This window comes from Trachypithecus francoisi, unplaced genomic scaffold, assembly GCF_009764315.1.
Source record: "Trachypithecus francoisi isolate TF-2019V2 unplaced genomic scaffold, Tfra_2.0 Lachesis_group8, whole genome shotgun sequence".
NCBI lineage: Eukaryota > Metazoa > Chordata > Mammalia > Primates > Cercopithecidae > Trachypithecus > Trachypithecus francoisi.
In genome coordinates, this window is record NW_022681473.1 from 9,052,418 (window position 1) to 9,077,317 (window position 24,900).

At 50.9% G+C, this 24,900-nt stretch overlaps 3 protein-coding genes across 10 annotated transcripts in view; 1 reads left to right on the forward strand and 2 right to left on the reverse strand.

The window, feature by feature from the left end:
* SPDYC (speedy/RINGO cell cycle regulator family member C) overlaps positions 1-12,219 on the reverse strand; it is a 41,660-nt gene extending 29,441 nt beyond the window's left edge. For 2 of the 3 annotated variants that reach the window (XM_033206973.1, XM_033206972.1), the window contains exons 1-2: positions 12,093-12,217; positions 4,355-4,522 (exon numbers count right to left, since the gene is read on the reverse strand). The gene's annotated coding sequence lies outside the window, so the exon portion shown is untranslated. Of the gene's footprint in view, positions 1-4,354; positions 4,523-12,092 lie in introns of all 3 variants that reach the window. The other variant, XM_033206974.1, reaches the window with a different exon arrangement.
* Positions 12,213-19,547, forward strand: SYVN1 (synoviolin 1). 5 transcript variants are annotated; one of them, XM_033206965.1, is made up of 16 exons: positions 12,213-12,361; positions 13,199-13,347; positions 13,565-13,657; positions 13,743-13,895; positions 14,037-14,085; positions 14,466-14,569; positions 15,221-15,347; positions 15,445-15,544; positions 15,621-15,686; positions 15,780-15,896; positions 15,993-16,156; positions 16,439-16,567; positions 16,645-16,815; positions 16,904-17,090; positions 17,994-18,267; positions 18,342-19,547. In XM_033206965.1, the coding sequence occupies exons 2-16, from the start codon at positions 13,216-13,218 to the stop codon at positions 18,483-18,485; spliced, it is 2,010 nt and encodes a 669-aa protein (XP_033062856.1). In that variant the 5' UTR covers positions 12,213-12,361; positions 13,199-13,215; the 3' UTR covers positions 18,486-19,547. The 5 variants fall into 5 exon arrangements, with proteins under 5 accessions (XP_033062856.1, XP_033062857.1, XP_033062860.1 ...); XM_033206966.1 differs by having other exon boundaries at positions 16,648-16,815; XM_033206969.1 differs by having other exon boundaries at positions 16,648-16,815; positions 18,116-18,267.
* Positions 19,456-24,900, reverse strand: MRPL49 (mitochondrial ribosomal protein L49). 2 transcript variants are annotated; one of them, XM_033206977.1, is made up of 4 exons: positions 24,724-24,900; positions 22,164-22,314; positions 21,205-21,329; positions 19,456-21,091 (listed from the first exon to the last, which is right to left on the reverse strand). In XM_033206977.1, exons 1-4 carry the CDS (start codon positions 24,799-24,801, stop codon positions 20,945-20,947), a joined length of 501 nt encoding a protein of 166 aa, XP_033062868.1. In that variant the 5' UTR covers positions 24,802-24,900; the 3' UTR covers positions 19,456-20,944. The 2 variants fall into 2 exon arrangements, with proteins under 2 accessions (XP_033062868.1, XP_033062867.1); XM_033206976.1 differs by having other exon boundaries at positions 19,461-21,091; positions 22,164-22,349; positions 24,684-24,819.

Below are 24,900 nucleotides of genomic sequence, written 5' to 3' on the forward strand. Positions count from 1 at the left end.
TTTTTTGAGTCGGCGTCTCACTCCGTCGCCCAGGCTGGAGTGCGGTGGCGCGATCTCCACTCACTGCAAGCTCCGCCTCCTGGGTTCACGCCATTCTCCTGCCTCAGCCTCCCGTGTAGCTGGGACTACAGGCACCCGCCACCGCGCCCGGCTAATTTTTGTATTTTTAGTAGAGACAGGGTTTCACTGTGTTAGTCAGGATGGTCTCGATCTCCTGACCTCGTGATCCGCCTGTCTCAGCCTCCCAAAGTGCTGGGATTACAGGCGTGAGCCACCGCGCCCGGCCATGAACACTTTTTAAATGTGTGCATTGCTTATTTTTTCCCTCAGAATTATAGACATTAAACTAAACAAATTACCTATAATGGAATTGATTAATGACTTATGAGAAAGCTGGTTTGGCCAGACAGTATACCCAAACTTTTATAAACTATAGAATGTTATTACATTTGTGAAATTCTCTTGTCTAACTTGAATTTACATTTCATGGTGATAACATGGTATATGTACTGTTGTTAAAGTAAGTGAGTATCTAAAAAAAAAAAAAAGAATGTCAACATTAATTCTGACAGGACAGGAATTCGGACAATGTAGCTTTTACTCATTCATTCTTCCACTAATGCATTCATTCAGCAGAGAGTCAAATACCCTGCAATTAGCTTGTGGATCTCTCCACCATGAGACTGAAAGCTCCATGAAGTCAGGGAAGGTATTTTGTTCTCCACAGTGTCCTCAAAACCTGGCCTGGGGCCCGAACATAGTAGGTCCTCAGTAAATGTTTGCTAATTGAAGGAATGAGATCAGAGGCCAAGGGAAGTCCAAAGGCAGTCTAGACAGACCAACAGACAGACAAACTGACCTCATGTGTGGTCAGTCCCACATTCAATGCACACTTCTTGGCGTTGTGCATTCAGGGAATGTTGGAGGGTCTGGCCTTCCAGGGTAGTACCTGGAGTGTTCCACCATGGAAGAGGGAGAATAGTTCCTCATTTTCTCTTTCATGGAGGGAGAATGTGAGAATCCAGATGTTGTTGTCAAAAATCTTGAAAAACTTTAAGCCGAACACAGCAGCTCATGATTATAATCTCAACACTTTGGAAGGCCAAGGCAGGTAGATTGCGTGAGCCAAGGAGTTTGAGACCAGCCAGGGTAACATGGCAAAACCCCATATCTACAAAAAATACAAAAATTAGCCAGGCACGGTGGTATATGCCTGTAGTCCCAGTTACTCTGCAGGGCTGAGGTGGGAAGATCACTTGAGCCCAGGAGTTTGAGGCTGCAGTGAGTCCTGATCATGCCATTGCACTCCACCAGCCTGGGTGATAGAGCAAGACACTGTCTCAAAAAAAAAAAAAAAAAAAACAGGCCGGGCATGGCGGCTCACATCTGTAATCCCAGCACTTTGGGAGGCCGAGATGGGCGGATCATGAGGTCAGGAGATGGGGACCATCCTGGCCAACATGGTGAAACCCTGTCTCTACTAAGAATACAAAAAATTAGCCAGGCGTGGTGGTGGGCGCCTGAAGTCTCAGCTACTTGGGAAGCTGAGGCAGGAGAATTGCCTGAACCCGGGAAGTGGAGGTTGCAGTGAGCTGAGATTGCACCATTGCACTCCAGCCTGGGCAAAAAGAGTGAAACTCCATCTCAAAAAAAAAAAAAAAAAAGAAGAAAAAAAAAGACTTTAGAAAAATTAAATTTGGCTGGGCGCGGTGGCTCAGCACTTTGGGAGGCCGAGATGGGCGGATCACGAGGTCAGGAGATCGAGACCATCCTGACTAACACGGTGAAACCCTGTCTCTACTAAAAATACAAAAATTAGCCAGGCGTGGTGGCGGGTGCCTGTAGTCCCAGCTACACGGGAGGCTGAGGCAGGAGAATGGCGTGAACCCAGGAGGCAGAGCTTGCAGTGAGTGGAGATCGCGCCACCGCACTCCAGCCTGGGTGACAGAGCGAGACTCCGTCTCAAAAAAAAAAAAAAAGGCCAGCGTGGTGGCTCAAGCCTGTAATCTCAGCACTTTGGGAGGCCGAGGCAGGCGGATCACGAGGTCAGGAGATCGAGACCATCCTGGCTAACATGGTGAAACCCCGTCTCTACTAAAAAAATACAAAATACTAGCCGGGCGAGGTGGCGGGCGCCTGTAGTCCCAGCTACTCGGGAGGCTGAGGCAGGAGAATGGCGTAAACCCGGGAGGCGGAGCTTGCAGTGAGCTGAGATCCGGCCACTGCACTCCAGCCTGGGCGACAGAGCGAGACTCCGTCTCAAAAAAAAAAAAAAGAAAAGAAAAATTAAATTTAGCACAGTTTATTTGAGCAAAGAATCATTCATGAGCCAGGCAGCCCTCAGAACCAGAGGACATTCAGAGAGCACTACTCAGCAGTGTGAGCAGTGAGATTTTATAGGATAAACCCAGAAGTAAAATCGAGAAATCACCTGATTGGCTACATTTGGGCATCTGCCTAATTTGGACATGGTGTGATGAGTTGGCTGCCTATGATTAGCTGAAACCTGACTGCTTGTAATTGGCTGAAACTTTCTTGCTTGTTAATACTCCGATGTTAGGTTTCAGTTTGTTTACATACTAAGTTAGACTGCAATGTGTTAGGTAAGAACTGAAAGTATGGAAGCAGCCTCAGGCTAAGGCCCTCTTTATTTAATTTATCAAGGGATAACCCCTCCCAGGCATCCCCCTCTACTCTTCAGCAGCATGCTCTCACCAGGCACATGTGAGCTACCACACCCGGCCTATACTTAAAATATTTTTTTTTTTTTTTGAGACGGAGTTTCGCTCTGTCACCCAGGCTGGAGTGCAGTGGCCGGATCTCAGCTCACTGCAAGCTCCGCCTTCCGGGTTCATGCCATTCTCCTGCCTCAGCCTCCCGAGCAGCTGGGACTACAGGTGCCGCCACCTCGCCGGGGTAGTTTTTTGTATTTTTAGTAGAGACGGGGTTTCACTGTGTTAGCCAGGATGGTCTCGATCTCCTGACCTCGTGATCCGCCCGTCTCGGCCTCCCAAAGTGCTGGGATTACAGGCTTAAGCCACCGCGCCCGGCCTAAAATATTTTTAATACTTAAAAATACTTATCAATCTAAAAATACTTATTGGCCAGGTGTGGTGACTCACGCCTGTAATCTCAGCACTTTGGGAGGCTGCCGCGGATGGATCACCTGAGGTCAGGAGTTCGAGACCAGCCTGGCCAACATGATGAAACCCTGTCTCTACTAAAAATACAAAAAATTAGCCAGGTGTGGTGGCAGGTGCCTGTAATCCCAACTACTGGGGAGGTCAAGGCAGGAGAATCACTTGAACCCAGGAGGTGGAGGTTATAGTGAGCTGAGATTGCACCACTGTACTCCAGCCTGGGAGACAGAGCAAGACTTCATCTCAAAAATAAAATTAAATTAAATTTAAAAATACTTATCAATTCATGTTTTCTGTTGTGTCTTAGGTCAGTTTTAGTGCAGCTTTTATTTTCTAGGAAATTGTCTATTTCTCCTAAATTTTCAAATTTATTGCCATAAAATTGCACCTACTGCATGCTCATTATTTTTAAATTTCTGCTGTGTCTGTTAATTGCTGTTTTCATTCATTATGTTGTTTGCTTGTGCAAACCTTATTTTCTTGACCGAGAGATTTGTCTATCTTAGTAGCTTATTCAAAGAGCCAGGTTTCAACTTTGTTATATTCTATTTTAGCTTTATCTATTTTCTTTTTTTTTAGATGGAGTCTGGCACTGTTGCCTGGGCTGGAGTACAATGGCACGATCTCAGCTCACTGCAACCTCTGCCTCCTGGATTCAAGCAATTCTCCTGCCTCAGCCTCCCGAGTAGCTGGGATTATAGGTGCCCACCACCACGCCCAGCTAATTTTTTGTATTTTTAGTAGAGACGGGGTTTCACCATGTTGGCCAGGCTGGTCTCAAACTCCTGACCTCATGATTTGCCCGCCTCAGGCTCTTAAAGTGCTGGGATTACAGGCGTGAGCCACCGCGCCTGTCCTCTATTTTCTTTTTTTTTTTTTTTGGAGACAGAGTCTCGCTCTGTCGCCCAGAGCTGGAGTGCAGTGGCCGGATCGCAGGTCACTCCAAGCTCGGCCTCCCGGGTTTACGCCATTCTCCTGCCTCAGCCTCCTGAGTAGCTGGGACTACAGGTGCCCGCCATCTCGCCCGGCTAGTTTTTTTTATTTTTTTTGTAGAGATGGGGTTTCACCGTGTTCGCCAGGATGGTCTCGATCTCCTGACCTTGTGATCCGCCCGTCTCAGCCTCCCAAAGTGCTGGGATTACAGGCTTGAGCCACCGCGCCCGGCCCTGTCCTCTATTTTCTTAATTTCTATTTTGTCTTTGTTATTTCCTTACCTTTTTTATTGATGTAATTAACATATCACAATTCATTATTTTAAACTGTACAATTCAGCCAGGTATGGTGGCTCACATGTGAATCCCAGCATTTTGGGAGGTTGAGGCAGAAGGATCACTTGAGGTCAGCAGTTCAAGACCAGTCTGGGCAACAGAGTGAGACTGTCTCTACAAAAAAATACAATAAACAAACAAACAAATAAATAAAAATTTAAAAGATAGATCTAACCATTCTCTCCCTAATGGGTACATGCTTCTATTGTCTTGTTTTACTATTTCAAACAATGCTGTGGCAATCATCCTTGGACTTAAAATTTTTGGGGTCATGTACAAGCTCTTCAACAAGATAGATTCCTGAAAGGGGAAAATCTAGGTCAAAATGTAAGTTTGGTTTCAACAACTTTTATGTCAGCTTAACTGAGGTATAATTATATGTTAATACAATAAGATTTGCCAGTTTTAACACACAATAAGATTAGCCACTTACACAACTTGGTGTGCTTTACCAAACGTGTATAAGTCAGGTAATTGCCACTACTATCATGATATATAGAATGTTTCCACTATCCAAAAAGTTTGCTTGTGCCATAGAGCAATCTGTCCCCTCCCCCAGCCCCTGTCCCTGGCAACTACTCGAGATGCTCTCTGTCACTAGTTGTATGAACATGTATTTGCATTTATCTTGGGTAACTTAAGAATGGAATTGCTGGGTCACATAGTAAATGTATATTTAACTTTGTAAGAAATTACCAAACCTTTTTTCAACATGGCTATACTATTTTGTATTCCCACCAGCAATCTAAGAGAGTTCTAGGTGTTCCACATCATTATCACCACTTTGTATGACATCTTTTTAATTTAACTATTCTAGTAGCAATAGTATTGCATTGCTTTCAATGAATTTATCTAATAATTGATGGTGTTGAGCACGTTTTTATGGGCTTATTCTCATCTGAATATCTTATTTGATTAAATGTCTGCTCAAAATGTTGGCCCATTTTGTATTAGCTTTTCATTTATTTATTATAAAGTTAGAAGAATATATATTCGCAATATGAGTCCTTTGTCAGATATATGCTTTGCAAATATTTTCTCCCAATTTTTCTCCCTTTAACTGTCATTTGAACAGCTAAAGTGTTTAGTTAGGATTAAATCCAATTTATCAATTTGTTTCTTTGATAGTTTATGCTATTTGTATCCTATTTAAGACATTTTTGCCTAACTCAACATCACTAAGATTTTTTTTGTTTTCTTCTAGAGATATTATAGTTTTAGGTTTTACATTTAGACCTACGGTGCATTTCAAGTTAAGTGTTGTATATGATGCAAGGTAGGGAATGAGGGTTTTTGTTTTCATGTGGATATCCAATTATTTCAGCACTTCTGTTGAAAAATCATCTTTTGGCCAGGCACGGTGGGTCACGCCTGTAATCCCAGCACTTTGGGAGACCGAGGCAGGTGAATCACCTGAGGTCAGGAGTTCAAGACCAGCCTGACAAACATGGTGAAACACCGTTTCTACTAAAAATACAAAAATTAGCCGAGTGTGGTGACGCACGCCTGTAATCCCAGCTACTCAGGAGGCTGAGGCAGGAGAAATGCTTTCAGTGAGCCAAAATCACACCACTGCACACCAGCCTGGGTGACACCGCAAGACTCTGTCTCAAGAAAAAAGAAAAAGAAAAATCATTTTTCACCACTGAATTGCCCTGGTACCTATATTGAAAATCAATATACTGCGGGGCGCGGTGGCTCACGTCTGTAATCCCAGCACTTTGGGAGGCCTAGGCAGGCGGATCACAAAGTCAGGAGATCGAGACCATCGTGGCTACTTTGGTGAAACCCTGTCTCTACCAAAAATACAAAAAATTAGCCAGGCATGGTAGGGGGCGCCTGTAGTCCCAGCTACTCAGGAGGCTGAGGCAGGAGAATGTTGAGAACCCAGGAGGCGGAGCTTGCAGTGAGTGGAGATGGCGCCACTGCACTGCAGTCTGGGCGAAAGGGTGAGACTCCGTCTCAAAAAAAAAAAAGAAAATCAGTATGAGGGAAGAGAGAGACCCTCTCATATTGTTTTATACTCAGAAAAGGAAAGAGAAGTGAAACTAAAGGCAGGTAGCCCGGCACCTAGGAACCAGACCTGAAACCAGGCCTGGGCCTGCCTGACCTAAGCCTGGTAGTTAAAATTCGACTCCTGACCTAGCAACTGTTGTTATCTATAGATTCCAGACATTGTATGGAAGGACATTGTGAAACCTCCCATTTGTTCTGTTTCACTCTGACCACCGGTGTGCTCGCAGCCCCTGTCACGTACCCCCTGGCTTGCTCAATCATGACCCTCTCACGCAGACCCCCGGAGAGCTGTGAGTCCTTATAAAGGACAGAAGTTGAGCACCTGACCAGCTTGGATTTTAAGACACTAGCCTGCCGATGCTCCCAGCTGATTAAAGCCACTCCCTTCACTAGCTTGGTGTCTGAGAGGTTTTTGTTTTTTTTTTTTTTTTTTGAGGCGGAGTCTCGCTCTGTCGCCGGAACTGGAGTGCAGTGGCTGGATCTCAGCTCACTGCAAGCTCCGCCTCCCGGGTCTACGCCATTCTCCTGCCTCAGCCTCCCAAGTAGCTGGGACTACAGGCGCCTGCCATCTCGCCCGGCTAGTTTTTGTATTTTTAGTAGAGACGGGGTTTCACCGTGTTAGCCAGGATGGTCTCGATCTCCTGACCTCGTGATCCGCTCGTCTCGGCCTCCCAAAGTGCTGGGATTACAGGCTTGAGCCACCGCGCCCGGCCTTCTGAGGGGTTTTGTCTGCAGCTCGTCCTGCTATAAATATAAATGTTATTCTATTTCTGGAATGCATTCTGTTTCACTAATCTGCATGTCTATCTTTACATCAAAAACCACACTTCTTAATCACTGTAGCTTTAGAGTAGTCTTTTTTTTTTTTGAGACAGAGTCTCATTTTGTCACCCTGGTTGGAGTGCAATGGTGCGATCTTGGCTCACTGCAACCTCTGCCCCCAGGTTCAAGTGATTCTCCTGCCTCACCCTCCTGAGTATCTGGGATTACAGGAGTGTAGCTGACATTATAGGCACGCACCAATACGCCCAGCTAATTTTTGTATTTTTAGTAGAGACAGGGTTTTACCATGTTGGCCAGGCTGGTCTCAAACTCCTGACCTCAGGTGATCCACCCACATCAGCCTCCCAAAGTGCTGGGATTACAGGCATAAGCCACCACGCCTGGCCTATCGTAAATTGTAAAATCAGGTAGTATAAGTTCTCCAACTCTGTTTATACTTTGCAAGGTTGTGTTGGATATTATAGGTCTTTTGAATTCTCACATATTTTAGAATCAGCATCAATTTTTAAAAAATGCCTACTGAGACTTTGATTGGAATGGCATTTACTCTATAAATCAGTTTGGGGGAAACTGACATCATAGGAGTATGGAGTGCTCTGATCCACGGATATAGTATATCTCTCCATTTATTGGATCTTTACTTTCAGCAATGTTTTATACTTTTCAGTGTACAGGTCTTGCACATCCTTGATTAGATTTTATTATTAAACTTTTTTTTTTTTTTTTTGAGACGGAGTTTCATTCTTTCACCCAGGCTGGAGTGCAGTGGCGCAATCTCAGCTCACTGCAACCTGTGTCTTCAGGTTTCAAGCGATTCTTCTGCCTCAGCCTCCTGAGTAGCTGGGATTACAGGTGCATGCCACCACGCCCGGCTAGTTTTTTTTTTTTTTTTTTGAGACAGAGTCTCGTTCTGTTGCCCAAGCTGGAGTGCAGTGGCGCAGTCTTGGCTCACTGCCAGCTCTGCCTCCCGTGTTCATGCCATTCTCCTGCCTCAGCCTCCCAAGGAGCTGGGACTACAGGCGCCTGCCACCACGCCCGGCTAATTTTTTGTGTTTTTATTAGGGATGGGGTTTCACCGTGTTAGCCAGGATGGTCTTGATCTCTTTTTTTTTTTTTTGAGACGGAGTCTTGCGCTGTCGCCCAGGCTGGAATGCAGTGGCCGGATCTCAGCTCACTGCAAGCTCCGCCTCCCAGGTTTACGCCATTCTCCTGCCTCAGCCTCCCGAGTAACTGGGACTACAGGCGCCCACCACCACGCCCGGCTAATTTTTTGTATTTTTTTTAGTAGAGACGGGGTTTCACCGTGTTAGCCAGGAGGGTCTCGATCTCCTGACCTCGCGATCCGCCCGTCTCGGCCTCCCAAAGTGCTGGGATTACAGGCTTGAGCCACAGCGCCCGGCCGGTCTTGATCTCTTGACCTCATGATCCGCCCGCCTCAGCCTCCCAAAGTGCTGGGATTACAAGCATAAGCCACTGCGCCTGGTCACACCCAGCTAGTTTTTGTATTTTTAGTAGAGACAGGGTTTCACCACGTTGGCCAGGCTGGTCTCGAACTCCTGACCTCAAGTGATCTGCCCACCTCAGCCTCCCAAAGTGCTGGGATTACAGGCGTGAGCCACCGTGCCTGGCCAAACATTTGATTTTCTGAAGTTATGTAATTAGTATTTTGAAATTTTCAATTTCTGATTGCTTATTGTTAGTACTTAGAAGTACAACTGCTTTTTTGTCGAGGCATAGTGGCTCACGCCTATAATACGAATACTTTGGGAGGCTAAGTTGGGAGGATCACTTGAGTCCAGGAGTTCAAAAGCAGCCTGGGCCTGACAGCAAGTCCCTGTTGCTACAAAAAAAATTGTTTTTTTAATTAGCCAGCCATGATGGCATGCACTCCACCCAGTCTGAGGAGGTAGGCAATGCTTTTTGTGATGTTTGAGGAGAAAGACGTTCCTGGGAGAAGGAAAGAAATATGCAAAAGGTGACGGGCCTGCCTGGGGCATGGTAGGGATGGTACACCTGAGGCCCCACAAACTGGGCATTATGCCTGAAGGGCAGAGTGTGGGAGGGAAGGCAAGGCGTGAGCTCAGGTGTGAGGAGATCTCTCTGGCCGTTGTACGGATAACGGATGAGGAGGAACGCATAGGAAAGGGGACTGTTGCATTTTCCCAGGCATGAGATGATGATGGTCTGGATTAGGACAGTGGCAGTGAAAATGGCAAGGAAAGAATGAATTCTAGAGACACTCAAGAGGTAGAACCAACAAGATGTCCTCTCTTGCCTAATGTACCACTAGAGTTTCCTAACTGGTTTCCCTGCTCCCACGTTTGCCTTCCTCCCCACTACAGATTATTCCAACACAGGAGCTGGAGTGACTTTATTTATTTTATTATTATTATTTTTGAGATTGAGTCTCGCTCTGTTGTCCAGGCTGGAGTGCAGTGGCATGATCTCGGCTCACTGCAAGCTCCGTCTCCTGGGTTCACCCCATTCTCCTGCCTCAGCCTCCTGAGTAGCTGGGACTACAGGTGCCTGCCACCACGCCCGGCCATTTTTTGTATTTTTTAGTAGAGACGGGGTTTTACTGTGTTAGCCAGGATGGTCTTGATCTCCTGACCTCATGATCCGCCTGCTTGGCCTCCCAAAGTGCTGGGATTACAGGTGTGAGCCACCACACCTGGCCTGGAGTGACTTTATTACACCTAAGTCAGAGCATGTCACACCTCTGCTCAGCACCCTCCAATGACTTCTCACTTCACTCAGGAAAAGCCAAGGTCCCTGTGATGGCCAATGCAATCTTGCCCTGGCCTCTCTCCTCCTACATACCCTTCACTAGTTCCACTATAGCCACACTCATCTCCTCCAACAAAGTAGCACTGCTCCACCTTTATTGAGCTGTAACTCTTTACCCAGACATCCACTTGGCTCATAACCTCACTTCCTTTAAGTCTGCTCAAATGTCACCTTCTCAAGGAAGCTTACCCGATTATCCTCGCTGATACTGCAACCAGCTTCAAGTACCCCACCACATCCTGATCCCCTTTATGCTGTTCTACTTTTTTCCTATAGCACTGATCATCTTCCAGCACATTAGATTTTTCACTTATGTCTATGATTTGCTGTCACATCTACTAGGATAAGCTCCATAAAGGCAGAGATCTTTATTTTCTTAAGTGACATCCTAAGTCCCTAGCACAGGAGACACTTGATCCATATTTGTAGACTAACTGAATAAATGACTTAACTACCAGTTTGGATGTGGGGGACAGATAGTGAGCATGATGCCCGTTTCTGGAGCTGGGGTGCAGACAGTGTCTAGGGACGCTGAACTGTTTTAAAAGCAGGATAGATCCCAGCTGGAGACCAGACATGGAAATCATCAGCACCTGGGTCAGGGGGTGGACTGGAGCAGAGGAAATCATGCAGGAAAAGTAAAAAGAAGGACATCAGGTAAAGAGGAGAGGACATATGCATAGCCAGAGAGAAAAGAGGAGCAGAGACATGTGGATCACAGAAGCTTAGGGAGGAGACTTTCAAGAAGGGGAGAGAGGTTGAGTCAAGCAAGGGTTGAAAGCCAGCCATTGGATGCAGTCACTAGAAAGTTACAGATAGGCAGGGTGTTGTGGCTCACGCCTGTAATCCCAACACTTTGGGGGACTGAGGTGGGAGGATCGCTTGAGCCCGGGAGGTCGAGGCTGCAATGAGCCCTGAGGGCGCCAATGCACTACAGCCTGGGCGACAGAGCAAGACCCTGTCGCAAAAATAAATAAATAAATAAATGAAAAGGGGGAAAAAAAAGTAATACGTGGCCTTACGGGGAAGCCAACTCTGACTGGTTATAAGCCGAAGCTGTCAGGTCAACAGGTGACAGGGAAGATGGCTGAGACCAACAGCACAGAGATTTAGAGGCAGACAGACCTGGCGCCAATCCTAGGACAGGTTTTGATAAGCCTCTGAATTTCAATTGCCCCACGTTTCGGGGGAGGGGGTAGCACCCCCTAGCTCATAAACCTTAGTGATTGATGATTAAGTGAGATGACGGAGGAAAACGCAAGACACAAAGTGGATGCATTGGCTCCATTTTGTTAATCAGCGGGCTTAGTTGGCTGCGACCCAGACACCAACTAAAATACAGTGCAGCCCAGGACCAGTGGGGGTCTTGCTTATGGCTCAGAGCTGAAAAATACACGGATAGCAAAACCAGAACCTGAGATGGGGGCAGGTCTGCGACGCTGAAGTCAATTCCTTTGCACAAATAGAACACTTCCGTCCCAAGATTAGCAGGAATTAATCTCCCAGTCTCTGGTACACCTGGCTGCCCCTCCCTGTCCTGGCGCGGCAAACGTCCCCGGAGGCCAGCCAGGGCTCACCCGCCCAAGGACTGTGCTTTCCCTACTCTTCAGCCAACTGGAGCGGGACCCGGGCCTAGGAAACGCAGCTGTCCGCCCCTAACAACCACTCACCTGCTTTCCCCTTTCTATAGGCCAGCAAAGGTACTTTCTTTTTCTTATTGGTCCGCGTAACTTATCGCAACCAATCAGTGGCAGCCACGGGACCCAACTCACTCCCACACAACTTGGGGGGTGATCATGGAGAAGACAAATTTTTGTTTTCCGCATCCAGTTCTCTCAGAGAGCACCGTATTTGTCAAACTGTTGTGACTCTCCCTAAATTGAGGTTCTTAAACATTTCATTCCCCTTAGGCTTATACAGTCTGTCCCTGGCCTACTCCCCCCTTCAGGTGGTACAGCCCTCAAGCTGCTCCACCTCCCAGCCGCTCGCGGGGCCGAGTCCCCCACTAGGCGGAGGCCACTCAGCGCAGGGGCCATACCATCTGTGACTAATAAATAATAGGGGGACCCCCCCCAACGTCCCACTGTTGCTCTATTACCTTCTGACCACCTCTCGGACCTCTTGCCCAGCCCTTCCCCGTAGACACGAGCCCCAGATACGGTGGTGACACCATTGCTATGGACCCACGTAGGGCGCAGTGCGAGCCAGGGCAGGACGCATTTGGTACGACCCACGCCGCGCCCCGCGCCGCCGGAAGTGAGGTGTCTGACCCCCGAAGTTCCGGTTCGCAGGGGGTGGGGAGTGTTGTTAACCCGAGCGGCCGCCGCAGTCGCGCGGATTGAGCGGGCTCGCGGCGCTGCGTTCCTGGTGAGTGGGGCTAAGTCTGGCCCGAGTTGTGGTTGGGGTCGGGACCCGAACCTTCCCCTTGAGGGCTCCGGAGTGGGCGCGGCCCTCAGCCCCGCCGCCCGCTTTTGGCCTGTCAGCTGGCGGGAGACCTCAGACGCCGGTGCGGCCGCTCTGCTCAAGCCTGGGCCCTGCCTGCGACGCCCGCAACTCCTAGTGCTCACAGGTGCGTGGCCGCGAGGGCAACCCGGCTCCTCCCGTCCCGCTGCTGCTCTCTGCCGGTCGGCCGTTCTTGTGGTGCCCTGAGTTGACACTACTCCGGGGGTCGGGAGACCCCCGGATTCCAGGCTGACGTTCCCCGCCCGCTCCCGCGGGGCGCGCGTCCGAACTGCCCACCCTAACACAGCTGTCACCGGCGCTGTCGCCTGCCCAGTCTACCCTCTGTGCCTTGGCTGCTCAGCCCTGGCCGCGCGTTCCCGCCCCTGGAGCAGATTTCTGCTGTTGCCTCCCACCCCATCTCCTCCACCGGAGGGTCAGCGGTGCAGCTCCCCCTCCTCCAACACTGCAGCTTTTCCTCATCGCCTCCCTAGAGGAGGCGGCTTGGCAGGCAGCGTGGAAAGAGCCCTAGATTTGAAACAAGACTGACCCAGGTTCCAGGCCTTGCGTCAGTGTGATCACTTAACCCCTTCAAGGCTTATTTGTAAAATGGAGAAGAGTAAGCTGTTCTTGGTCTGATGATTTCGAGGGCGAAATGTGATTCCCCCCTCTCCCCGCTTTCTCCTATTGATTGAGGCTGTGCCAGGCACCGTGCTATTTTGCACAGCAGGAGCATCACATAAGTTATTTTCTTGCCCCGTTTAGGTCTCCGGGCCAGGGCAATGTTCCGCACGGCAGTGATGATGGCGGCCAGCCTGGCGCTGACCGGGGCTGTGGTGGCTCACGCCTACTACCTCAAACACCAGTTCTACCCCACTGTGGTGTACCTGACCAAGTCCAGCCCCAGCATGGCAGTGAGTTCAGGGCTCAGGGAGGGAGGAACTCCCTGGGAGGGAAGGAGGAGTCTGCCTGGGCCAGGGGCGGGGCTAGAGGTCAGGTAAGTAGGGAAGTAGCCGCCAGCTGTCTAACTTTGAATAAACTGTGATTAGGATGTGGAGGATCCCGAATGATGAGTCCCAAGCAGAGGAAAGCGGAAAGTGACCTCAAACCATAGCCTTTCCCCACTCCTAGGTCCTGTACATCCAGGCCTTTGTCCTTGTCTTCCTCCTGGGCAAGGTGATGGGCAAGGTGTTCTTTGGGCAACTGAGGGCAGCAGAGATGGAGGTAAGATGTCGGTTGCCCCAAAGGTGAGGGCAGGGTGCTGGGAAAGAATGTTTGGGATCCACATTATTCCCTGCCTGGCCCCCAGCACCTTCTGGAACGTTCCTGGTATGCCGTCACAGAGACTTGTCTGGCCTTCACCGTTTTTCGGGATGACTTCAGCCCCCGCTTTGTTGCACTCTTCACTCTTCTTCTCTTCCTCAAATGTTTCCACTGGCTGGCTGAGGATCGTGTGGACTTTGTGAGTCGAGACAGGGAGTTGTGGAGCAGGTGGAAGCCAGGGAGTGGCCAGCGGGCAGGCTTAAAGAGCAGGAAGGGCTGGGTTGATGATGTGGGGTGAGCCCCAGGCTTCCTGACAGGCCTCTTGTGTGCTCTGCCTCAGATGGAACGCAGCCCCAACATCTCCTGGCTCTTTCACTGCCGCATTGTCTGTGAGTAAGATTCAGGGCAAGGGAGGGGGCGATTGGAATGTGAACAGTGGACCTGTACTCCAGAGCACAGGCTACCCCCACAGCTGTACAGGAAAGATAATTTAGGAAGTTAATTTGCATAGTCTCTGTCCTGTTCCACTCCAGGGCTTCTCAACTGCCTGGGCCCTCAGCCCTTTGCCTTCTCACCTGCAGCCTGGGCAGCCCCAACGACTCCCCCTCCCCCAGGAAGTTCCCAGAGGGCCAGGTTCAGTGGAGTGTGCCCACCTGACTAGATCACTGGGGCCATGGTAGGCTGGAGGGTGGGGCTGTCGTAGAGCATTAAATAGCTGTTGGGCCCTGGGCTGACCTCCCCTACCCCGCATGTGTGGGGGTCCCCACAGCTCTCATGTTCCTCCTGGGCATCCTGGACTTCCTCTTCGTCAGCCACGCCTATCACAGCATCCTGACCCGTGGGGCTTCTGTGCAGCTGGTGTTTGGCTTTGAGGTAAAACTGGCTTGGGAGGTTGAGAGGACAAGCCCGAGGTGACCCCACATGCGCTTTGAATAACCCAACAGACCCTTCCTCAGCACCTGCTATTTGGCCAACCTGTGCTGGCCACCAAGGGGCAGTGATCAGATATGGCTCCTGCCCTCCACACACTCACTCCTAGGTGATTGGGGAGGAGCACAACGAGCCTAGGACAGAGGAGGAACCCCAACCTGGGGCTCAGGAGAGGGTTCCTGGAGGCTTGTGCCAGAGCTAGCTGGTAATGGACAGGAGAGGATTAGCTCGATGGACAATTGGAGGCGTGTCCCTGGCAAAGGGAGAATGTGTTCAGTGACAACAGCTTGTATTTGTTGAATGCGAATTTCACACCAGGCCCTGTGCTGAGCTCCTGACCTGCATCTTTTATTTAGCAAGACAATACTATTATAAAGGAACAGTTAATTCTGTCATTTTATAGATAAGTAAATTGAGGTTCATTGAGTTGCCAAAAGTCACAGCTAGTAAGTGGAGGGGCTAGGAGGACCCTGGGTGTGTCTAGAGCCTGTGATTGTACCACTGCACCTGCTGTGCAGAGGCTCGGGGGAGCAGTGTGGGTGCAGCAAGGGGGAGCTGTGTGTTTACATCCCCTTCGTCCCCCTCTCCCTTCAGTATGCCATCCTGATGACGATGGTGCTCACCATCTTCATCAAGTATGTGCTGCACTCCGTGGACCTCCAGAGTGAGAACCCCTGGGACAACAAGGCTGTGTACATGCTCTACACAGAGCTGTTTACAGGTAAGAGGGGCCTGGGCCTCTCCTGATCTTGGACCAGCATACTCCACTCTGCCTCCTGGCCCTGTGACCTGCTGCTTTCTGCATCCTCTCCCCGCAGGTTTCATCAAGGTTCTGCTGTACATGGCCTTCATGACTATCATGATCAAGGTGCACACCTTCCCACTCTTTGCCATCCGGCCCATGTACCTGGCCATGAGGTGAGCCCAGCCCTATCCCCTGATCCTCCCGACCTGATCCCGTCCCTTCTCCTGCTTTCACTAACTGTCCTTTCAGACAGTTCAAAAAAGCTGTGACAGATGCCATCATGTCTCGCCGAGCCATCCGCAACATGAACACCCTGTAAGTAGGCTTGTCATGGCTGCTGTCCCAAGCTGTGTCCTGGGTCCCTCTGCTTCCAGCTCTGGATCTGATACAGCCCGTCATCCTAACCAGGTATCCAGATGCCACCCCAGAGGAGCTCCAGGCAATGGACAATGTCTGCATCATCTGCCGAGAAGAGATGGTGACTGGTGCCAAGAGACTGCCTTGCAACCACATTTTCCATACCAGGTGGGAGGGGCCCTGGGGAGTCTACACAGCAGGGCACAGGCCCCAGAAGGCAGGCCCCTAGGGACCTGCTGACCTCTGCCCGGCCTTGACCCGCAGCTGCCTGCGCTCCTGGTTCCAGCGACAGCAGACCTGCCCCACCTGCCGTATGGATGTCCTTCGGGCATCGCTGCCAGCCCAGTCACCACCACCCCCGGAGCCTGCGGATCAGGGGCCACCCCCTGCACCCCACCCCCCACCACTCTTGCCTCAGCCCCCCAACTGTGAGTGTCCCCTTGTCTGGCCACCCAGCACACCACTGGGTACTTGCCCTGGACTGGGTACGGAAGATGCTGGGAAATTGGAGAGTCCCTGCCCTCCAGAATCTCAGTCTGGGCCAGGAAGGGATGGAAAGATGAGAAATAGATGCTTGCAGTCAGTGTGACCAGTGCTGGGCTCAGGGCCTATGGGAATAGGACAGAGCTTGCAATAGTCAGGCCCTCTGCCTGGGAGTTGGGTCTGTGTCCATTTGGCCCTTTTCTTACCTCCCTGTCTTCTCTCTGCAGTCCCCCAGGGCCTCCTGCCTCCTTTTCCTCCAGGCATGTTCCCACTGTGGCCCCCCATGGGCCCCTTTCCACCTGTCCCGCCTCCCCCCAGCTCAGGAGAGGCTGTGGCCCCTCCATCCACCAGTGCAGGTGAGCCTTTGGGTACTGTGACAGCCAGGGGGTGGCAGGGATGGAACACTCACTGACTTCTTGTTCCTGCTCTTCAGCAGCCCTTTCTCGGCCCAGTGGAGCAGCTACCACAGCTGCTGGCACCAGTGCTGCTGCTGCTTCTGCCACAGCATCTGGCCCAGGCTCTGGCTCTGCCCCAGAAGCTGGCCCTGCCCCTGGCTTCCCCTTCCCTCCTCCCTGGATGGGTATGCCCCTGCCTCCGCCCTTTGGTAAGCTGGGCCACTCTGGGTTCTTCTGGGGAGTGAGGTTGGTGTCTGGCCCCAGCAGCCCAGACTGAGCCTTTCTCTCTCTCTCCAGCTTTCCCCCCAATGCCTGTGCCCCCTGCGGGGTTTGCTGGGCTGACCCCAGAGGAGTTACGAGCTCTGGAGGGCCATGAACGGCAGCACCTGGAGGCCCGGCTGCAGAGCCTGCGTAACATCCACACACTGCTGGATGCCGCCATGCTACAAATCAACCAGTACCTCACCGTGCTGGCCTCCTTGGGGTGTGTCTGTACAGGGGAAGCAGAGTGGGTTTGGTGGGTCAGGAGTGGAGCTGCCAGGAGGTCCCCAGCAGTGGTTCTTGGCTTTTGACACCTGCCAATTCAGGCTACCTATCTACAGGTCCATCCAGATTCTCCAGGAGTTCTTGGTAACTCCTGGTGCCTGTCTATCCTCCCACTCCAGAAAGCACGTCTGGATCTAACCAGGAGTGATGTTTATTCGAGAGCTGACTTTGGATCTTACTCCTTTTTATTTCTCTAAAGTCAAATTATTCAGAATTTGCAGTGCTTTAGTTCATCACATGATATTCTCCTGAGATGTAGTGACACTTAGATTGACAATTGCTGCCCCCAAACTGAGGGAGAAAATAATAGGAAGTCACTTGGAGCCATCCTGGCCCAAGTTCAAGCGCTGGTCCCATCACTTGTTTTTGACCTCTTACGTTATTTGAATAAAGGGGTCTTAATTCATATTCGTAAGTGATGTCTACTGCTGATGCGGTGGCTCACACCTGTAATCTCAGCACTTTGGGAAGCTGAGGCAGGACTGTTTGAGCCTAGGAGTTTAAGGGTGCGGTGAGCTATGATTGTGGCACTAAATTCCAGCTTTGGTGATGGAGCCGAGACCCTGTCTTTTAAAAAAGTGACATGTACATAATGCCTGGCATCTAGCAGTGACAGCACAGGCTTGGAAAGGAACTTGAGTCCAAGGCTTGAGCACTGTGGCTTATTCAGTGGGTCCCCTATAAGGTGCCTGACTCCCCAGGGTGGAGACTGCAGGGTAAGAGTGAACAGGTCAACAGTCCCTGCCTGCAAGCACCTTACAGCTAAGGGATAGAATCACTTGGCCCTTGAGTCAAGTCACCCTGTCTGAGTTCATTCAGCATGTTCACTTGTGTTTGCCAGGCACTGGGGCCACAAGGGCACATCATTCTATACTCTGTTCTGCAAGGCTCACCAAGGGCAGGAGAATCTGCCCAACCTAGGATGCCAAGACCAGACCCGCCTCTCGTCCCTTCTCTTCCCAGGCCCCCTCGGCCTGCCACTTCAGTCAACTCCACTGAGGAGACTGCCACTACAGTTATTGCTGCTGCCTCCTCCACCAGCATCCCCAGCTCAGAGGCCACGACCCCAACCACAGGAGCCTCCCCAACAGCCCCTGAAACGGAAAGGCCTCCAGGTAGGTGTGATTGGCCTCCAGCCGGGGGAGCAGGGAACTTCTCTAGGTTCCACTTCCAGTCTCTCTGTCCCCAGCTCCTGAGTCAGTGGGCACAGAGGAGATGCCCGAGGATGGAGAGCCTGATGCAGCAGAGCTCCGCCGGCGCCGCCTGCAAAAGCTGGAGTCTCCTGTTGCCCACTGACACTGCCCCAGCCCAGCCCCAGCCCCTGCTCTTTTGAGCAGCCCTCGCTGGAACACATCCTGCCACCAAGTGCCAGCTCCCTGTCTGTCTGCAGCAGGGAGTAGTACCCCCAGCTCTGAGAAAGAGGCGGCATCTCCTAGGCCAAGTGGAAAGAGGCTGGGGTTCCCATTTGACTCCAGCCCTCAGAGTCCCAGGCAGCCATGGGGATCTCGGGTCAGTTCCAGCCTTCCTCTCCAACTCTTCAGCCCTGTGTTCTGCTGGGGCCATGAAGGCAGAAGGTTGAGGCTCTGAGAAGCCCTCTTCTTCCCCCACCCCTTTCTGGGAGAAGGGGCAGCCCCTCTGAGCCCTACTTGTATGTGTGGAGTCACACTGCAGTGCCGAACAGTATTAGCTTCCGTTCCTAAGTGTGGACTCCAGAGGGGCTGGAGGCAAGCTATGAACTTGCTCCCTGGCCCACCCGTAAGACTGGTACCCATTTCCTTTTCTTACCCTGATCTCCCCAGAAGCCTCTTGTGGTGGTGGCTGTGCCCCCTATGCCCTGTGGCATTTCTGCGTCTTACTGGCAACCACACAACTCAGGGAAAGGAATGCCTGGGAGTGGGGGGGGCAGGCGGGCAGCACTGAGGGACCCTGCCCCGCCCCTCCCCTCCCCCCAGGCCCCTTTCCCCTGCAGCTTCTCAGGTGAGACTGACCTGTCTCACCCAGCAGCCACTGCCCAGCCGTACTCCAGGCAAGGGCCAGTGTGCCTGCTCCTGACCACTGCAATCCCAGCGCCCAAGGAAGGCCACTTCTCAACTGGCAGAACTTCTGGAGTTTAGAATTGGAATTACTTCCTTACTAGTGTCTTTTGGCTTAAATTTTGTCTTTTGAAGTTGAATGCTTAATCCTGGGAAAGACGAAGGTCTTTCCAGTTTAGAAAAGGCTCTGTACCAAGGAGGGACCACAGGAGCTAGGACCTGCCTGCCCCTGTCTTTTCCCCTTGGTTTTGTGTTACAAGAGTTGTTGGAGACAGTTTCAGATGATTATTTAATTTGTAAATATTGTACAAATTTTAATAGCTTAAATTGTATATACAGCCAAATAAAAACTCGCATTAACAGTTGGTGGGGTTTGTCTCATGGAATCAATAAAATCAGTGTCGGGCTCCTTGCTGTGGCTGTACACTTGAGAATGGAATGGAATCTCCAGGAGTTAGGGTTTCCATGGAAGCCAGCACTATCCTTGGGGACACCATTGACCATTAACAGATTAGGAAGATGTGCCCATTTTACACATGGAGAAGCAGCCCAGAGTTCAGTGCCCTGCCTCAGGGCAGAGACCAAGTTGGGGAGCCAGGAGCTGGGAGCTGTCTTAGCCAGTTTGGGGGCAGGGTGGGGTCTCAGGCCTTTGGCCCCTGTGACTCCAGTGAAAGCTAGTGAGCTGGGGTTGGGATGGGATGGCAGGGTGAAAGGTCAGCGTATTCCTGCCTGCAAACCCCTCCCCAGCCTTGATTCCAGGTAAGCAGGCTGGGGAGGATGGCCCTATGCTGGCTGTGAGGAGTTCCCAGCCATTCCCTTGTGGTCAGGCCAGCAAGTGTGGTCTGCAATGGAACAGTGACCAAGAATGGGCCTCTTACCTCTCTATGAGAAAGAGCCCAGGGCTAACGTGGGCACTCTGTGCCCCAGTGCCAGCACTGTATTTCAAACAGAAGCTCTCCAAGCCCCATGCCCGAGTCATCTGTGTTCTCCATAGCCTGTACCAAATAAGATCTGGCCTAGAGCAAGGGCTTGGGGATGTTTGCAACAGTGAGCTTTGGAGGGCCAAGGAAACAAAGTGCCCAGTGGCTCTGCCCTGTGCTACCTTCCCCTAAACTGGGTTGGGCTACTGCTTCCACCAAATAACAACTAGAATTTGAATTGCTGAGCCCAAGGAAAGGAAAACAGAACAGGCCAAGGTGGGCTGGGCACATGGCTCACGCCTATAATCCCAGCACTTTGGGACGCCGAGGTGGGCGGATCACTTGGAGTCAGGAGTTCGAGACCAGCCTGGCCAACATGGTGAAACCTCATCTCTACTAAAAATACAAAAATTAGCAGGTTGTGGTGGCAGGTGCCTGTAATCCCAGCTACTCAGGAGGCTGAGGCAGGAGAACCGCTTGAACCCAGAGGTGGAAGTTGCAGTGAACCAAGATCATGCCATTGCACTCCATCCTGGGCAACAGAGTGAGATGCCATCTCAAAAAACAAAAAACAACAGGCCAAGATAGGGAGAGAAAGCTGCTAACACCCCCCATTAGCCTTGTTATTCCTATTTGGTCTCCCCCATTAGGCACTCTCCCCCAGCATGTACATAGGGTCCAGTTTTCTCCTTTATGCAAGGAAGGCCTGACCCCAAAGTCCTTTAGCCTTAGTTTCTGTATCCCCTGTCTCAGGGGCTCCAACACCCACCTCCCTCCTCCTGAGGCCCCCTAGACTTGATCCGCAGGGCACGTTGACATGCAGGCTGCTCAGCTAGGCCTCAGAAGCCCTTCTCCAAGAGCCAGGCTTTAAGCTCCTGGTCAAAGTAGCCCTTGATTCGCAGGGTACCTGTCACCTCATTGACCTGGGTGACGGGTGTCTTCCCCAGCAGCGGGCTCAGAAAATCTTCCACATCTTTCTGCAGGGCCTAGGGAAAGATGACAAATCAGGTCAGGCCAAGAATCTCTTCCCTTGAAAGGACTCCTGTCCCTCCAGCCCTGAAAGGGTCAGGCCCAGCCCCAGACCCACCCACCCACTTACCCAGATGTCCCCTTCCACTTTCCGGATCACAGTCATCTGCCGGTTGCCATGCGTGATGTCCTTGTAGACAGGGATGTTGTGCATCCGAGAGCGTCGTACAAAGTAGGGCAGGTTGGGTGGGGGGTCTGCGACAGGGAAAGACACTGTTAAATCAACTCTTCCTAGGTGCCATCCCACCTCAGCCCAGGTCCTTGCTCTCAGTCTGCAGAGGGCCAGTGCACCCAGCTGGACCAAGCCACCTCCAGACTTTAGGCCAGGGGGTCTCCTCTTTCCTTCAGCTTGGAGTCAGGACCAAATTGTTCACCCTGGTACCCTAAGGCCCCACACAAGGCCTGTCACTAAGTAGGTACTCAAGAAAACATGAAGTCAGGGACATGCCTCCCTGGATCTTTGGGTCCCCCTCTAGGTCAATCCTTGCCCTCCTCCACTGGGTCAGGGAGGCTGAAAGCAATCTCTGGAACAAAGAGATTGGGATTTACAAGCACTGAGCACCTACCATATGCTGGGCTCTGCACTAAGGGCTCTAGGTACTGAGCAGATTATCTCCGTTTTGCTAAAACAGGTTGGGTCAAGCTAAGTGACTAATTCAAGATAATATCAACAGTAAATAAAGCCAAATTCAAACCCAGAACTGCCTGACTCCAAGCTGTGTTCTTAATTATAGACATAGTCTCCTGGGGGGAAAGAAGGTCCAAGCTCTTGGGTTTTCTCTCTGTTGTTTACTTTCCCCCATATGGGAAAGACCCAATTCCAATAGTGTGGATGGATGAGTACCAGTGAACAACAGAGGACTCCATTCCTCGGCTCTTCCTCGGGCATGAGACAGATGTAACCCACAGGGATCGCAAAACAAGTCCTGAACCCAATGAAGAGTCCAGAGCCTCATGGGGGAGGCCAACCTCTGGGGAAGAGGTGATGCTCTATGAAGTTTTCAAATGATCCCTAACCACCCAGCTCACCTCTGGGAGGCTGCCAGCCACTAGGGGTAGGATAATGTTCATGTTTTGGGGGATCTGGGATCCTCGTAGAGGGTAACAGGCGCTCCACAAACTGATATTCATCCACAGACTCCACAAAGCTGGGGTAATCTGGAGGGCCCTGGGTCTGGCTCTGAAGCAAAACAAAAATCCCATTTCTCCAATAGCCTACACAACACAGGATGGCATAACTTCAGTAAGTAGAGAATGGAAACATTACAGGCAGAGAGAATGGCATAAATAAAACGCTGGGCGATCGGTGTGAAAGCTATCAGAATCAAAATGGAGTGAGTCACTTAGGTTAAAAATCCCAACAAACAGAGCTAGGGAGGGCCATGAAAAGAGAGTTCTTGTGCACAAATACTTAATAACAAGAACTATCACAAAAGACTGCAAAAACCACAGACTTGCACAAAGGCCACTGCAACCTTACACAAAAAAGTATTTCTGGCTGGACACGGTGGCTCACATCTGTAATCCCAGCACTTTGGGAGGCCGAGGCAGGTGGATCACCTGAAGTCAGGAGTTCAACACCAGCCTGGCTAACATGGCGAAACCCCGTCTCCACTAAAAATACACAAATTAGTCAGGTATGGTAGTGCGTGCCTGTAATCCCAGCTACTTGGAAGGCTGAGGCAGGAGAATTGCTTGAACACAGGGGGCAGCGGTTGCAGTGAACTGGTATCATGCCACTACACTGCAGCCTGGGTGACAGAGCGACAAGACTCTCTCAAAAATCAAAAGCAAACAAAAATTTCTGCAAGGCCATCTGTCCAACAACTACCTGTCCAATCTTGAACTGGCACCACCCTTGTTATTCATCCTTGTAGCCAAGGATAACTATCTCAATACAATTATGTAATACTCTTTTTTCCTTTCCTTTATTTTTATTATTATTTTTGTGGGACGGAGTCTCACTCTGTCACCTAGGCTGGAATGCAGTGGCGTTATCTCGGCTCACTGCAACCTCCGCCTCCCAAGTTCAAGTAAGTCTCCTGCCTCAGCCTCCCAAGTAGCTGGGACTACAGGCACACGCCATCACACCCAGCTAATTTTTTTTTTTTTTTTTTTTTTGAGACGGAGTCTCGCTCTGCCGCCCAGGCTGGAGTGCAGTGGCAGGCTCTCAGCTCACTGCAAGCTCCGCCTCCCGGGTTCACTCCATTCTCCTGTCTCAGCCTCCCGAGTAGCTGGGACTACAGGCGCCCGCCTCGTCGCCCGGCTAGTTTTTTGTATTTTTTAGTAGAGACGGGGTTTCACCGTATTAGCCAGGATGGCCTCGATCTCCTGACCTCGTGATCCGCCCGTCTCGGCCTCCCAAAGTGCTGGGATTACAGGCTTGAGCCACCGCGCCCGGCCCTTTTTGTATTTTTTGTAGAGACGGGTTTCACCATGTTGGCCAGGCTAGTCTCAAACTCCTGACTCCAGGTGATCTACGCACCTTGGCCTCCCAAAATGCTGGGACTACAGGCGTGAGCCACCGTGCCTGGCCCATTTTTCTGTTAAAAACCTTTGTCTTCTTCTACCTGCCTGATAAACACATAGTCTACACCCATTCCCGAATAAATACCATTTTATTTTAGAGTCTGTTATTTAAGTTGACATAAGATAGCACCAGTTTTTGGTTTTCCACGGTGCAGGGTACAGATGGGATGGAAAGGAGGCTCAGATACTCTGAATGGTCTGCCTCTCTTAGGATTTCGGTGGGATTCAAAAGAGTATGTGTAGACTTCTGAAAAGTCAATCAAGCCTTTAGAAACTTAAGGCTTAACTTTCTGCCTCGGTTTTAGAAATAGATATTATTATTACATTGGCAGCGTAGCCTTGTTTGTACCTCCATGATTGCCTGGCTGGCCTTGCTCACCTAATCACATCTGTGATTGGATATAGTGGTGTTTAATCTTATGATTGCCTTAAGAATTAAGGCAATCAGCTGGGCGCGGTGGCTCACGCCTGTAATCCCAGCACTTTAGGAGTCCGAGGCGGGCGGATCGCGAGGTCAGGAGATCGAGACCATCCTGGTTAACACGGGGAAACTCCATCTCTACTAAAAATACAAAAACATTAGCCTGGCGAGGTGGCGGGCGCTTGTAGTCCCAGCTACTCAGGAGGTTGAGGCAGGAGGATGGCGTGAACCCGGGAGGCGGAGCTGGCAGCAAGCCGAGATCGCGCCACTGCACTCCAGTCTGCGCAACAGAACGAGACTCCGTCTCAAAAAAAAAAAAAAAAGAAAAAGAAAAAAGGAAAAGAATTAAGGCAATAATTCCCTACGCACACTCATGCTAGGATCCCGCCCCTTATCTGAAACGTTTTGGCTTATATACACACTGCTAGGCACTGTGTTAAATGCTCCCAAAGAGCACTGCAGTCTACCACTTTCCCTCTCGTTTCTGTATCTACACTCGATCGGGAGACAAGTTCTTCCGATCGAAAACGGCAAAACTAAGGCCCCAAATAGGAATGCCTTAGTTTTCGGAGTTAACAATGATTAACACTGAGCCTCACACCCACGCGATGCCCTCAGCTCCTCGCTCAGCGCTCTCACCAACAGCCGTAGCCCGCAGCCCCGCCGGACACCGGTTCTCCATCCCCGCAGCGCAGCCCGGAGCATGGTAACTGCCATCTTGACCTCCCACGCCAGCCGTCTGTGCACGCAACTGTCTGGTCCCGCCCCATCCTGCGCGAGCTGCCCGCCCCTGGCAGGCTTGCCTGTGCGAGCGTA